Here is a 14,211-nt window from a genome sequence, read left to right on the forward strand (position 1 = left end):
GGGGGGTAGGGGGAAGCTCAGAGCTGGGGCGGCAGGGTGTGTGTGTGTGTGTGTGTGTGTGTGTGTGTGTGAGAACCCAGGGCTGGGGCGGCAGGGGGGTGTGGGTCGGGGGGGGGAGAGCCCAGGGCGGGGGATGCAGATGGTGGGGGAGAGCCCAGGGTTGGGGCAGCAGGGAGGTGCGGCGAGGAGCCCAGGGCTGGGACGGGGGGCAGCCAAAATTTTTTTTGCTTGGGGCAGCAAAAAACCTAGAGCTGGCCCTGCTAGTCCCTACAGCGGTCTCAATAAAGCAGTGTGCATTGACAGCAGGTCATTTCCAACTCACAACAAATCTGTTCTTCAATCGTTCTGCAGTACTTCCCAAAATTCTTCCCCCCTTCTCCACCATCATTTGTCCCTTATGCTGGTTTCTCGTCAGGAACTACATCCAGAGTATGAAATTATAACTCTAACAGAAGGCACTTCGTATGCTCTGTTCATATGTGAGGGGTGGAAGAGTAGCAGGAGGCAGAGAGAAGGAAATTGACCAGCTCCAGTTTTACAATCAGATGAGATGATTCACCCTTCCCTGATTTTGCTACAATTGGGAAATTGTAAATGAGGGTGCAACAGAATTGGAGGTGCTCTGGAACAATCTGTGAATATTGCATGTTGACCTGGCTATTGGGATAGTTACTGGAATATGTTGATTTAGTAATAGGGAGGATTGTAAGGACAAAACAAGCAAGACGGGAAGAAGAATAGCTCACAATAAGCCACTTCTCAGCAAACATCTGAAGGTTCTTTAGAGAAAATGCTTGAACTATTGGCCTTGAAGAGTCTACCCCCTGGCTCCAGTCAACTTAGAGAATCACTTTTGACAGCATCATCCATGCCTGGGAATCAGAAGATCAAAAGAACTAGAGCAGTTTAAAAAAAATCTCTCTCTCTCCAGTGAGCAGGTAGTGGTTGGGGAACTGTTTGCAGGGGGCAGACTGACAAAAAGTTCCCACAAGGGTATCTGAAGAAGCTAGGCATGCCTAGCTCACCATCACAAGATGGTAGGGCTTTAGGTAAGACAGACATGCATGTAAACTGTCATTTTAAAATCCTTTTACTTTAAATGCTTTGTTCCTACTATTAAAATAAACAATACTTAGGCTTTTAAGAAGGCTGTTTGGTCACACACTCCCAAAGGGAGAAATCACAGGTACCAAACCCAGTTGGACCTCTACTATTAGAAGGTGTTCAGATACTATGGTGGTGAGCACAGTATAGGAACCTAAATAGAATAGGGTAAGCACAGTTCATACACAGCGTACTGTAGCCAGGGCCCAGTCTTAAGAGAAGAATTGCGGAATTTCACCTCAGGAGAGGTAAAGGCATGAGGCCTGCCTGACACCTGATGCACTCAGACCATCAACGGGTCAGAGGTGCAGCTGGCCCTGTAACCATGACAGGGGACTTCTATGTTTGAACATTAATTTGCAATGAATTCTTATTAATCTAGTGCAGCTTCTTAGCACTAAACTAACTAGGAGCAGTGCCCAAGAGAAGAGTGAAATGAAGTGATCAGAAGTGATGTGAACATGTTTTGTGGTGGGTAGCAGGCATTATCTGTTAACACTGGCACATAAGTCTGTTTCCAGTTTCCCAGCACTCTCAGCACTCAAAGTAGATATTGCATTATAATATCATTAAAAATAAAGCCTTACATTTGTATCACACTTGCAAATGCAATAAGGTCAGACTTTTACATATGATTTATTAAGAACTATGTCTCTGGAATGTGCTTCATCAGGGTCCGAGTTTTGTGTGGGTTATTTTAAACTGATTTAGCTTGGGTTTGTTTTGTTTTTAACCTGTGAAAAAGGCATCTCAGAGATATAATCAAGCTACTCTAGCAGTTTCCATGCTATCAAGACCCCTAAGGGACTGGAAGTGTACAGTGGGGGGAGGGATAGCTCAGTGGTTTGAGCATTGGCCTGCTAAACCCAGGGTTGTGAGTTCAATCCTTGAGGGGGCCACTTAGGGATCTGGGGCAAAATCAGTACTTAGTCCTGCTAGTGAAGGCAGGGGGCTGGATTTAATGATCTTTCAAGGTCCCTTCCAATTCTAGGAGATAGATAAATAAATAAATTAATGGAGATATCCTATCTATCAATCATTTCTACTACAGGTCAGTTCCCCCCTTAGTACTACTCATGATACATATATAAGAATGTAGAGAGGTTCAGGTATCAAACTGCACGCTATATCCAGGGGTTTCAGCTAATGATTAGAGCAAAGGTCTGGGAGCCAGGATTTGAGTTCTGTTCTTGTCATTGACTCAGATGATCAAGGATCTGTCCACCTCTTTATGCCTTATTTTCCTATTCTGTAAAATTGGAATACTAACCATTTCACAGGAGTGTTGTGAGGGCTAATTAGTGCTTGTAGAGTTCTGAAATGCAAAGTATGATTATTAAAGCCTAAGAGTTATCATGAGTTCAGTGAACATATAATTTTGGGGGGATTCAACACCCTCATACATGTTCTCCTGTGGGCTACTTCTTGTGAAGTCCTACCTGCATTTCGTAACGTGGCTCCTGAGCATTCAAAGACAGTGACTTGCTTCCCATTCCAGAATACTATAGCATCCTGAAATAGCCACAGAGAAGTTACAAAGCAGTTACGTTTCTGCTGGGAACATGCATGAAATCCCTCAACGATTTGTAACTCAGCTTAGTGCCAATCTAGTAATTCTGCTAAAATCCTTTTCATACAAAATCCCATGTAGAGTCTATGCTATATTCATTTCTGTGCATGAACAACCAACAATGGAATAAACTTTCCATCACAGCCATCACCTTATACCTTCCTCTATATATTTACTGGGTTGTCCAATGCCCAGAGGTCACTAACCAGAGAGCTATTAATGAATAATTGTGCTGCCTGGAAATCAGCTCCATTGGAATGTGCCTGTTGTAGTAGTGATGCTATTTTCCAACAACACACATATACTGCAAAAGCAACTAAAATACAAAGAAGGGAGAATCTGAGAAGAGTTAGAGAAATTATGGTGGAAAGCTTGGATTTCTATCTCTGAAATAATTAAACCACATTAAGTGAGTGAGTTTTCGGCAAGAAAAGAAACTGCCCACAACAGCTGAGGTGGTGAGTTACCTTAGTGGCAAATACTCCAGTAATGTGCATATCAACGCGGAGGCTGTGCGTGGCTCCTGTACTGAAGAAGGTCACATTAAGCAGATTTGGGGACACTTGCACTACTGCCACCTGCTGGTGGAAATGAGATGACATAGCCTGCTCGCTGAGGATCACCACGGAGTTCATGTTGTTCACTGCCAGTAGGTTTTTCCTGGAGCCCCACTACACACAACAAAGAGGGTGAGAAAAATCCAAAACACTTTAATCAGAGATTTTTGAAACACTGTAATTCAGAGGGCCCTCAGTTATAGACTCAGGGTTGGGAGCACAACCCAATTCATAACATACATATGAATATAATCTCAAAATGAAATCCTAGTTTCTGAACTCAGGCATAGTCAAGAGGATGCATATCCCCTGTACTTCTTCAGGGTATGCTATAACCATATTTGCACCCATACTCTTTCAGTACATAGAGGGGGGCATGAATCACCATTCATGTTGCACTCCCTGTCAGTACCCAACCCCAGCTGGAGAAGCTAACAATCCAACCAGCGGACCAAATTCTAGTCATGTGCCACTTGAGGCATGTTGCACATACACTAAGAAGAAGGGTACATGGAAGAGCCTGTTTTACCTCTTTTCATCCCATCCCCTTGCCACTATTATACCATCTTGCATTCAGTACTGTTAGAGAAAGATAAAGGTACTCAACAAGATAGCTAATACTTTTTTTCTATAAAATCAAGATGTGCATGTGAAGTTCTTTCCCATGACAAATTGTTTCTTCGTTGACTACCCACAGTCCTATTTTCAGTTTTCTTAAGATTTCACCTAGAGCTGGCTCAAATATTGTAGATGAAAAATGCAGTTTCAACCAAAAAACATTTCCCCCCCAAGACTTAGACTGTAGGCAGCAGCACTGGAGAATGAAGTAGCAGCAGCTGCCCTACTACACTTTAGCCCAGTGGTCAGGGAACTCACCTGAGATGTGGAAGACCTGAGTTCAATTTTCCCTGTAGTGATGTGGAGAACAGATCTGAAAATTGCAGGAGAGTGCAATGGGCTATGGAATATTCTGGGGAAGATCTTGCTCAATCTCTCCCACTGAAGCTTTTCCATTTTTTATAAACAGTCACTGGAACAGGAACAGGAACTTGGGTCTCCGACATCCTACTGGAGTGCCCCAACCACCAGGCTATAGAGTCACCCTCTCACTCACTCAGTCTTGTCCAATGACTATTCACTGTCATTATGAATGACTATGAATTGCCACTATGAATATCTAGTTCTAATTTCAACTTCTTTTGCCAGCCATCTCAATCAATAGTGCAGTTCAATTTCCCAATCCATACAGTACCCATCATGTGCGCAAATGAAGAGGTCTGAGAGCATTTTTCCCTATTGAGTCCCACCCTACTCCAACTAAATATTATTAAATATGGATTATTCCCCCCCCCAAAAAAATGTTAAGACCAATCACACAAAAGTCTTTCATAAGCAATAACTGGGGAGAGTTCTATTGAATTTAATAGGGATTAGACTAATCAGTTTCTACAAATAATCAACAGAATTTTATTAAAATTACTCCAAAAGCCTACATAATAAATAGGAAGGCTCTCCTTCTCTGTTTTAAGCCATTATGTAGTGGAAATATAATTCTCTGCTGAGTTCTATAGAATGTCTCCCAAAAAAAAAAAAAAAAAAAAAAGCCATAGGAAGCATACGTGCCTGGCTTTGACCAATATACAGCATAATGTTTTAAGCCTATTGCTAAACTGATTCCCAGAGGGGAGAACACTGTTTTGGAGTCTTCTTTGAGGCCTCTTTGACCAATTTCATTTTGGATAGACAGAGAATTTTCAAGGAAGCCCTCAAATCCAAGATCAGACTGCTCAAGATAATACCCTTCAGCAGATCTCACAGCCAGTAAAGCCAGGAGTCTTCCCAAGGTAGAAGAGTCATTTGTTCACACTTGTCCATCACTGACACCTTCCAAGTACTTCAGGCAGTTCTTTATGCCAGTCAAATACAACACATCAGAAGAGCTGTGATGGTAAAATGTCTCAAGTGCCCAGTTCTGGGATCTTACTGCTTCACTATGGCCTTCATTTGTACTTTATTAACAGATAACCAATCTAGTTGACTGTATGGCTCACTTGGACCAGTTATTTAAATGCCATTTAAGTTTTGCAAGGTATATGTATCCCAAATAAGTTCAATGGGTTTGCTGTACATTAATAAACTATTATTTACATTATAGTAGCCCCCAAAGGCACCAGCCCCTTTGTGCTAGGCACATTATAAATCTGTAACAAAGAGATGGTCCTGCCCTCAAGAGCTAACAATATAAATAATAAATAAAGCCACTTGTGCAATGTTAGTACACAGAGCTTCCTGCAGCAGTAAATTGCTACAACTCTACTTTATCCTGCCAATCTTTGCAGCAGAAAATGATGATAAATTGTATATCATCTAGGACCATTAAACTGCCTCTAATTTGCGGTTACAGTAATATAAATAATAATATGATGATCAGGAAAGAAAACAAAGCTGTGGCGGCCATGTTAGGGGACTCCAAAATCTGAGTGAATAGGACTTTTGTAGGATATGTAAGACCTGACTCTGGGATGACTTGTGTAGTTATTCATTTTAATGAACAGATGGTAGCCTGTATGTATATAGTTAAGATAGTAACTTGCTTGATGCCGTATGCCCCTTTTTGTCCCTTGTTTCTAACTTTAAAGCCTGAAGTTTCTTATGTTTAGTCCTGTCACATGAGACTTTTTTCCAGAAAGTTTGGGGTGGCATTGTCAAATTTGCATCAGCTTTCCATTACAAAAGATTTTTCTTACTTTCTTTGAAAAGTCATTTATCAAAAACAGCTTAGCCCACAGGTTCCAGATTTGGTTTATTCTATGATCTCAATAAGACCTGATGTCTGACTATTCTTGGAAAGTCTGGTGGACTCATTGTGGGGTTATGAACTACATTTCTTTGAAACGTATGATAATTCCATGAATGCACCACAGATATTACAGAGCTCCCAGGTTCCTTGTATGGGATCCATGTGGGGCTTAGAAACTCTTGTCAGAGTAGACACACCAAATGTGTTAGGATAAATTGCAGAATTTATAAGTGCTGCAGAAGCAGAATGCACCGTTGGGCTCCAGAAACTCTATCCTGCAGAACTTGTAAGCTCTAAAAGTTTGAGACATGGTGAGTCTCCAAGGCTCCTGCATTTTACTGGGATTTTTGAGCTACTGGTAGAACATTTTAATTTTCAGATTTTCATGTGTTTGTTTTTAACCATAACACTGAATTCAAAACATTTGGGGTGTTTCTATGACTACACCATTCTAATAACATTGATTTAAATAGCTGTATATGGTGGTAATTGTACTATTACCAAATCTGTGATCTGGAAAATAAGGCTAAATTATAGCTTTATTTTTCATTTTTATTTCTGAAGGTACTTGATTAACAGCACTGATTGACAGCTATCATACTATTATACTCCAAGATAAATGAACTAGAGCAGTGGTTCTCAAACTGGGGTCCGCGAGGGCACTCCGGGGGGTCCACAAGTCATGTCTGGGGCCACCAGCCCCACTGATCAACCCCTCCCTCTCTCTCCCAGCGCCTCCTGCACATCGCAGAACAGCTGTTCAGCAGTGTGCAGGAGGCGTTGGGAGGGAGAGGGAGGAGTGGGGATGTGGGTCACTCAGGGGAGGGAGCGGAAAGAGGCAGAGAAGATGAGGGACAGGGGTGGAGTGTTGGGGGAAGGGGTGTAGTGGGGGCAGGGCCTGGGGCTGGGGGTTGAGCAACCCCAGGGAAAATTAGAACCCGGCTGGGGGGGAGGCGGGGGAGGTCTGTAAAAATGTTTAAATCAAAATGGGGGTCCTTCGGTTGCTAAAGTTTGAGAACCTCTGAACTAGAGAGTATTTCCCATCTACCTCTCTTCACAAACCATTGGGCTAGATTATAACAAACTGAAATATTAAACTGGCCAGGAGCCAAACTCAGCTGATATTGACCTCTGGCCTCAATATATTCTTATGGCTTTCTGCCTCGCTGGGGGTTTTCATGGAAAAGTGGGTAAAAACCTTTTAGAAGAATTATCTGAGGATTTCAAGAGGAGAGGGTTACTCACCATGTGCAGTAACTGAGGTTCTTTGAGAGGGTTGTCCCTGTGGGTGCTGCACCCTGCGCTTGTAATCAGATCTGTAGCAGCACTGCCTAGTTGGGTCACGCACGTGTCGTCGCCGTTACATGCCACCCAGGCGGTTACATAGCGCTGTGCAACCAGCCGTCCCTCGGTTACTTCTCTACCGCAGAGAATCTAGCGTGAAACTCCAAAGTAGAGGGGAGGAAGGAATGTAGTGGAGCACACACAGGGACAACCATTTTGAAGAATCTCAGTTGCTGCACAAGGTGAGTAAGCCTGTCTTCTTCCAGAAGCATGCCTGTAGGTGCTCCACTTTCGGTGACTGCAAGCAGTGCCCCTCAGTGGAAGGTACAGGCTTCAGAGTTGCATTAGAGCTGGTTGATAAAACAGAGTCCAAACAGAGCGTCTGATGATGACTGTTGCTCTATACAGCATAGTGCTTTGTGAATGTGTGAGCAGATGTCCAAGCTGCTGCTCTGCAAATGTCAATAATGGGGACATTGAGGAGAAAGGCTATGGATGCTGGAAGTGTGTGCGCATAGGCGCTGACTTCCCCTCTGCCCCGTGGGTGCTCGACCCCACCCCAGCTCCTGGCCCCGCCTCTGCACCACCCTTGCCCCACCCCAATTCCACCCCCGGTCCCTGCCCTGCCTCTTTACCGCCTCCTTCCCCGAGCGCGCCACTCCTCCCCCTCCCGCCCAGAAAGTCCTAAGCGCCACCAAACAACTCTTAGGCGGTGGGCGGAAAGTGCTGGGAGGGTGAGGAGCAGGGACGCTGGTAATATGGAAATATGTGTCCTGCAGGTCAAGGGCTGAGAGCCAATCCCCCTTTTCTAATGCTGGAATTATAGTTGTTAGTGTCACCATTTTGAAATGCTGGGTTTTTGTTGAGTTTTCTTAGGTCCAGGATGGGGCTCCACCTACCCGTCTTTTTCTGGGTTAGAAAATAGTGAGTAAAATCCTTTCCCTCTGTGCTGTGTTGGTACTGGTTTCACTGCGCCTAGGTGTGTAAGGTGGTTTACTTCCTGTTGCAGCAGATATTTGTGAGAGTGGTCCCTGAAGAGGAACGGGAAGGAAGGGAAGGTGGGATGGCGATAAAGGGGATAGAATTACCAGTTTGGATAAATTTCCAAAACCAATTTGTCTGCAGTGATGGTGCACCAGACTCAGTAAAAATGGTGACAAGTGATCTCCGAATGGTCGGGAGATAGTCTCTGTTTCCAGCGTTAGAATGTGTGGTTGTCTCGTGTCCTCAACCACACCTTCAAAATTGCTGTCTCGAGGTGGATTGTTGGGACGTTGAAGGTTGGTTTTGGTTTTGTTGACATCTGGTCTGTCTTTGCTTGCGGCATTAGTCATATTGCGTGTGTGGTTGAGTGTGCAGTGGCGATCGGAATCTCTGGGTGTAATACCTGTCCTGTTTCTTTTTATTTGCAGGTGCATAGATACCCAGGGATTTTAATGTTGCCTTTGAGTTCTTCAGTATATGGAGGGACTTGTCCGTTTTGGCTGCTAATAGTTTTGGGCCTTCGAAGAGGAGATCCTCAACTGTTGACTGCACTTCTCTCAGTAACCCCTAAAGATGGAGCCAAGATGCACGACACATTATCATGGATGTTGCAATTGAGTGTGTTGCCGTGTCAACTGAGTCAAGTGAGGCCTGCAACGCTGTCCTGGTAATGAGATGGCCTTCAGCAATGTTAGCTTTAAATTGTTCTTTTTTCTCTTCCAGTAAGCGGTCAATAAATTCCAACATTTTCGGGGAAAATTGCATGTGTATATTTTGACAGGAGGGCTTCGTAAAACTGCTATATGAAACTGCAGTTTTGCAGATGAATTCACCTTGTGACGATCGAAGAGATCCAACTGTGATGGGTTCGGCCACAGAGATCCCCTTGGGACCATCACCTGATGTGCTGAAATTACCTCTGAGCCCATTTTCCCTGGGACTCCAGAACCCTGCCTTGTTGAGCCAGACACCCTAGCCCGCTGCAACACAGACCCAGGGTCTGGTCCACGCCCCAAAGCTGCAGACTTAACTGAAAACAACTCAGCAGGTTACCTGTCTCCAGCATCCAGACACCCAGTTCCCAATGGGATCCAAACCCCAAATAAATCCGTTTTACTCTTATACAGGGTAAATTCATAAATTGTCCACCCTCTATAACACTGATAGAGAGATATGCATAGCTGCTTGCTCCCCCAGGTATTAATCCCTTACTCTTGGTTTATTAATAAACAAAAGTGATTTTATTAAGTATAAAAAGTACGATTTAAGTGGTTTCAAGTAATAACAGACAGAACAAAGTAAGTCACCAAGCAAAATAAAGCAAAAAACACACAAGTCTAAGCCTAATACATTAAGAAACTGATTATACATCATATCTCATCCTCAGAGATGTTCTAATAAGCTTCTTTCACAGATTAGACTTCTTCCTAGTCTGGGCCCAATCCTTTCCCCTGGTACAGTCTTTGTTAGTTCCAGCAGACATCTCAGGTGGTAAGCAGGGGTTTTCTCATGACTGGCCAACCCTTTTGTCCTGCTCCACCCTCTTTTATAGCTTTGGCACAAGCCGAGAATCTTTTGTCTGTGCTTGTCCCCACCCCCACCTCATCAATGGAAAAGTACAAGGATTAAGATGGATTCCAGTATCATGTGACATGGTCACATGTCACTGTAAGACCCTCTAATCTCCATTGTTCCTGGGTTGGCCCACACGTACACAGGAAGGAGTGCAGGTAAATAAACCATTTACAACCAACTGTCCTAGTCAATGGGAGCCATCAAGATTCTAAACCACCATTAATGGCCCACACTTTGCATAATTACAATAGGACCTCAGAGTTATACTTCATATTTCTATCTTCAGATACAAGAATGATACATGCATACAAATAGGAGGAATATGTTCAGTAGCTTATAACCTTTGTTATGATACCTTACAAGAGACCTTTTGCATAAAGCATATTCCAGTTACATCATAAAGCATATTCCAGTTACATCATATTCACACTTATAAGCATATTTCCATAAAACATATGGAGTGCAACATCACACTAACCTCTTCCATTCTCTGTCATACAGGGTTGTTCTAGTATGGTGTTGCTTTCCCCTCTCATTTACTGCTTCCACCACTAGTGAGTTTGGGGTGGAGTGTGCGAACAAGAACTCCACTCCTTTAGATGGCACATAGTATTTCTTGTCTGATCTTTTGTATGAGGGAGGTGCTGTTGCTTGTGTCGGTCAGGTTCCATAATAGCACCGTTAATCAGACATCTTCCTAGGCAAAGATAGTGTTACTGAAGTATGTCTAGCAGTTTATGCTGCGATTCAGGTACCTCTTCTAGGGGTATGTCTAGGGACTCTGCCACCCTTTTGAAAAGTTCCTGGAATTGTTTGAAGTCATCTCCTGTGGGGAGGTGGCGGCATTATAGTTTCATCCGGTGATGAAGATGACAGGTTCACCGGTGGTAAGGCTTCCTGGTCTGAGATTTCTTCAGTTTCCTCAGTCATCTCCTTCTGTGTTTCTGAGGGTCCTGGTATAGGTGATGAAGATGATTGTGGCGCTCTAGATCTTGATGGGCTGGGGGACATGAGATGTTGTGCCCTGTATACTGCCAATGGCTTCCAGTAGGGCCAATTTGGTGGGAATGGCACGGGAAGCGGCGCCCACGGGTGCCCATATCAGCTATATGCCTCTAAAGATGAGTGGTATTCTGTTTGGTGGGATTGTTCTGGTTTGGGTGAAGAGTGACGAGGTGCATATATTTCCCCTTCGTCCTTTTCATCATCATCATCACTGGAGAAAGAGGGAACCGATCTAGGTGGTGTGGTCAGGGCCCTTGGTACCAACCAATTTGGAGTGCCGTCGGTACCGAGGAGCGGGAACTCCATTGTTGAAGAGACCAGTAGCTCTGTAGGTCTTGGGAATTGGTACAGTACCGTGAATGCTGGTACCGATGTCGGTGCTGCGGTGGTGAGTGTGAGTAGTAGCCACTTGTGCCAAGGATCTTGTGTTTGTGCTGTACAGGTACCACAGGTGACATCATTGCACCCCCAGGTGCAGAGTGTCTTTTTGGTTCTGTGGGTACTGAGGTGAAGGGTTTTACTTTGCCTTGTGTGCCTCCATCTGAGATTGCCCACTTAGGGTCTTTCACTCTCTGGGAACACGTGGTACAGGAAGGTCCCAGTGTCTCGGAGTCCAATGTGCCTGGTGATATTGGCACCAAGGTAGTCTTGGGGGTTGGAGACTTGCTTTTTCTTAACCAATTCCCGTTGCAGTGAAATCTGAGCCTGCTTTTTTGTAGCCTTCTTGAATAGAGTCTCTTTTGTAGGAGCTGTTGAGACAGGATCTCTGTCAGAGGCTGCCAATGGCGACCGTTGGCAGGGGTCCTCGACTCAGGGTCCAACGCAGGTCTCAGAGAGGTTTCTCCATCACAAGGAGCTTAAGCTGAAGGTTCCTCGCTTTTCTTGTTCTGGTCCTTAGATTACAGCAGTGTGGACATGTAATGGTCCTCACTTGGGGTCTTGTTGGGGAGCGTGGCCTAGTAGTCAGGGCTGCAGCTCGTGACTGCAAAGGGGGTTGTCGGGAGGGAAGCCCGGGCCCTCTCACTCCACCAGATTCCAACCCAGGGCCCTTTGGGCTACCAATAGTCTGGCAACCAAGGCTACTTAAGGCTGGCCTCCCTGGGCCTCTTCCTCTTGTCCCCCTCCAGGATCAGCTTAGTCCAAGGCTTTCCCCTGGTGGGGAAATCCAAACCACAAGAAATAAAAGGGGGATACCAATGTTCAAGGTCCACAGGATCCTTCCCTCTCTGGTTGTCTCTGGGGTGGGTCCTCCCTTCCCTCAGGGAGGGCCCCTTTAGGCAGCTATGTCAGAGTCTTAGGCTTCCCTCTGCTCTGTGCTGCTGGAGCTGTGGGCTGCATGTCTGCTCACCTCCAGCTCTACCCCCAAATGAGCTAATTGCCTGCCTTTTAATTCCTCCAGCAGATGGAGCATTTGCTGCAGGTGTGGTGGGGCAGGTTGGCTGAGTCCAAAATAATCCCTTAAAGCCTTATTGCCCAGTGTGGTGTTTGTACACCCCATCACAGTAAACTTTTGACGGATGTGTGTCTCACCGAGACAGTGGACACACTGCGCATGTTTGTCAGAGATGGGGATTTGACAGTCTGCAAGTCAAGGCAATGTTTAAATCCTGTTGATCTGGGCATGCCGAAGAGGTTCTGTCCCAAATTAAGAAGGGAAGCAGTAACTCTAGAGAAGCCTAGCCTTATCTTCCTAATAAGGTGGATAAAGAAAGAAAAATTTTTTTTTAAATAAAATAAAACAAGACAAGTATAAAAGGGTAAGAACAATTAATTATCTAACTACTAAGTTGACTATTAACTATAAGCTATCTTATCTAAAAGTAAGAAAGAGGTGCTACTAATCTCTCCAACTCAAGCAAAAGACAATAGAGAAGGAACTGAGGGACAGTTGGTCGCACAGCGCAATGTAACTGCCTGGGACAGCACGAGACAGTGACCCAACTAAGCACTATTTATGTTATATACTTTCCATTCTAAAAAGTGAAACAAGAAATCTCAGACCCCCTTCCCCTGCAAAGAGGCAGATACATTCATGACTGACTCCCCCTTCCTAAACAAACATACAAAAAAGAGCATGGGGGCCTGTTCCTCAAGTTAAAACAGGGCAACAAAATAATATTATATATTAAAGTTATAAAAAATTTTTTAAAAATCAAAAAGGCACAAATTTGAAAACGGAAGGCTGAAAAAATATCACAGAAGGATCTGAAAGCAAAGCTTTCCTGTTTTCCTGGACCAGAAAGCCAGATCAGGATGCTGAATCAAATGGATTTCCTGATCAATAAGACATTAAAATAGAGATGTTTGGGTTGAGGACAATGGTGATTGTTTAGTCCCACCAGTAGATCAACTCCCTCTCTACTAGATGGCGCATGCCTAACTGCTCTCAAGAGTGTTACACTAGAAGCATCCAAAACTTGCCAAGTACTGCAGGAGAAAAACAAACAAGTGAGGAATATCCAGCTGAATAGTCCGCTTTTTTTGAGAAATTTATTTATCCCAGGGTACGTCCACACCTGAAAATTTGGAAGTAAAATCATTAATTCCAGAATAGTTATTTTGGTATAAATGCCCATGTGGACATTCTCATTCCAGAGTAAGAATGTCCACACAGGATTTTATACCGAAATAACAATTCTGTAATAGCAGTTGTGGCAAATTTGCAAGCATATGTTCCAACATGTGTTTTAGGATGAAGTAATTTCACGGCATTGCAATATGAGAAATTATACATATTAGGAGGGAAAAAATCTCTGAAAATATCTGGAGTCCTCATTTGAGCTCTTTTTCTCCAATTTGGAGGGGAAGAATGGTTCTGTGGTCAAATCACACAGCTGGGAGTTGGCATCCCAAGTTCTAATCCTAGATCTGTCACTGATTTACTGTGTGACTTTGGGCATGTACCCTATCCCCAGATTTTTAAAAGGTATTTAGGTATTGTGGTGCTCAGTTAACTGATTTAGGAGTCTAACACATTTTCAAAGGGGATCTAGGAAATCAGGAGCCAAAATCCCATTGACAGTCAGGGATTAAGCCTCCTAAGTGCCTAGATCCATTTGTAAAATGACATTTTGGCTCCTAAATAAGTTAGGCATCGCAACACTGAACACAGCAATGCCAAATTACCTTTAAAAATCTGGGCCTTAGTCTCTGCAAGTTTACACACCTTTATAAAAGAGGATCACACAGATAACGCTATCTCTTTGTGAAGTAGATAAGTTATTATTTGTAAAGTGCTGTAAGAGCCTCAGATGGAAACTGTCAAAGAAATGCAAAGTATCATATTTAGGCCACTTTGTCTGACACTCTTCTCTTCCCAAATCTAATATTTG

The 14,211-nt window shown here is 43.9% G+C and overlaps 1 protein-coding gene across 6 annotated transcripts in view; it reads right to left on the minus strand.

Moving 5' to 3' along the window:
* IFT140 (intraflagellar transport 140) overlaps positions 1-14,211 on the minus strand; it is a 247,720-nt gene that overhangs the window by 165,031 nt on the left and 68,478 nt on the right. For all 6 annotated transcript variants that reach the window (XM_034784204.1, XM_034784203.1, XM_034784206.1 and 3 more), the window contains 2 exons: positions 3,142-3,345; positions 2,544-2,616 (listed from right to left, as the gene is read on the minus strand). In XM_034784204.1, the coding sequence (XP_034640095.1) occupies positions 2,544-2,616; positions 3,142-3,345 (277 nt within the window). The remainder of the gene's footprint in view (positions 1-2,543; positions 2,617-3,141; positions 3,346-14,211) is intronic.

This window comes from Trachemys scripta, chromosome 10 (assembly GCF_013100865.1).
Source record: "Trachemys scripta elegans isolate TJP31775 chromosome 10, CAS_Tse_1.0, whole genome shotgun sequence".
Classification (NCBI taxonomy): Eukaryota; Metazoa; Chordata; order Testudines; family Emydidae; genus Trachemys; species Trachemys scripta.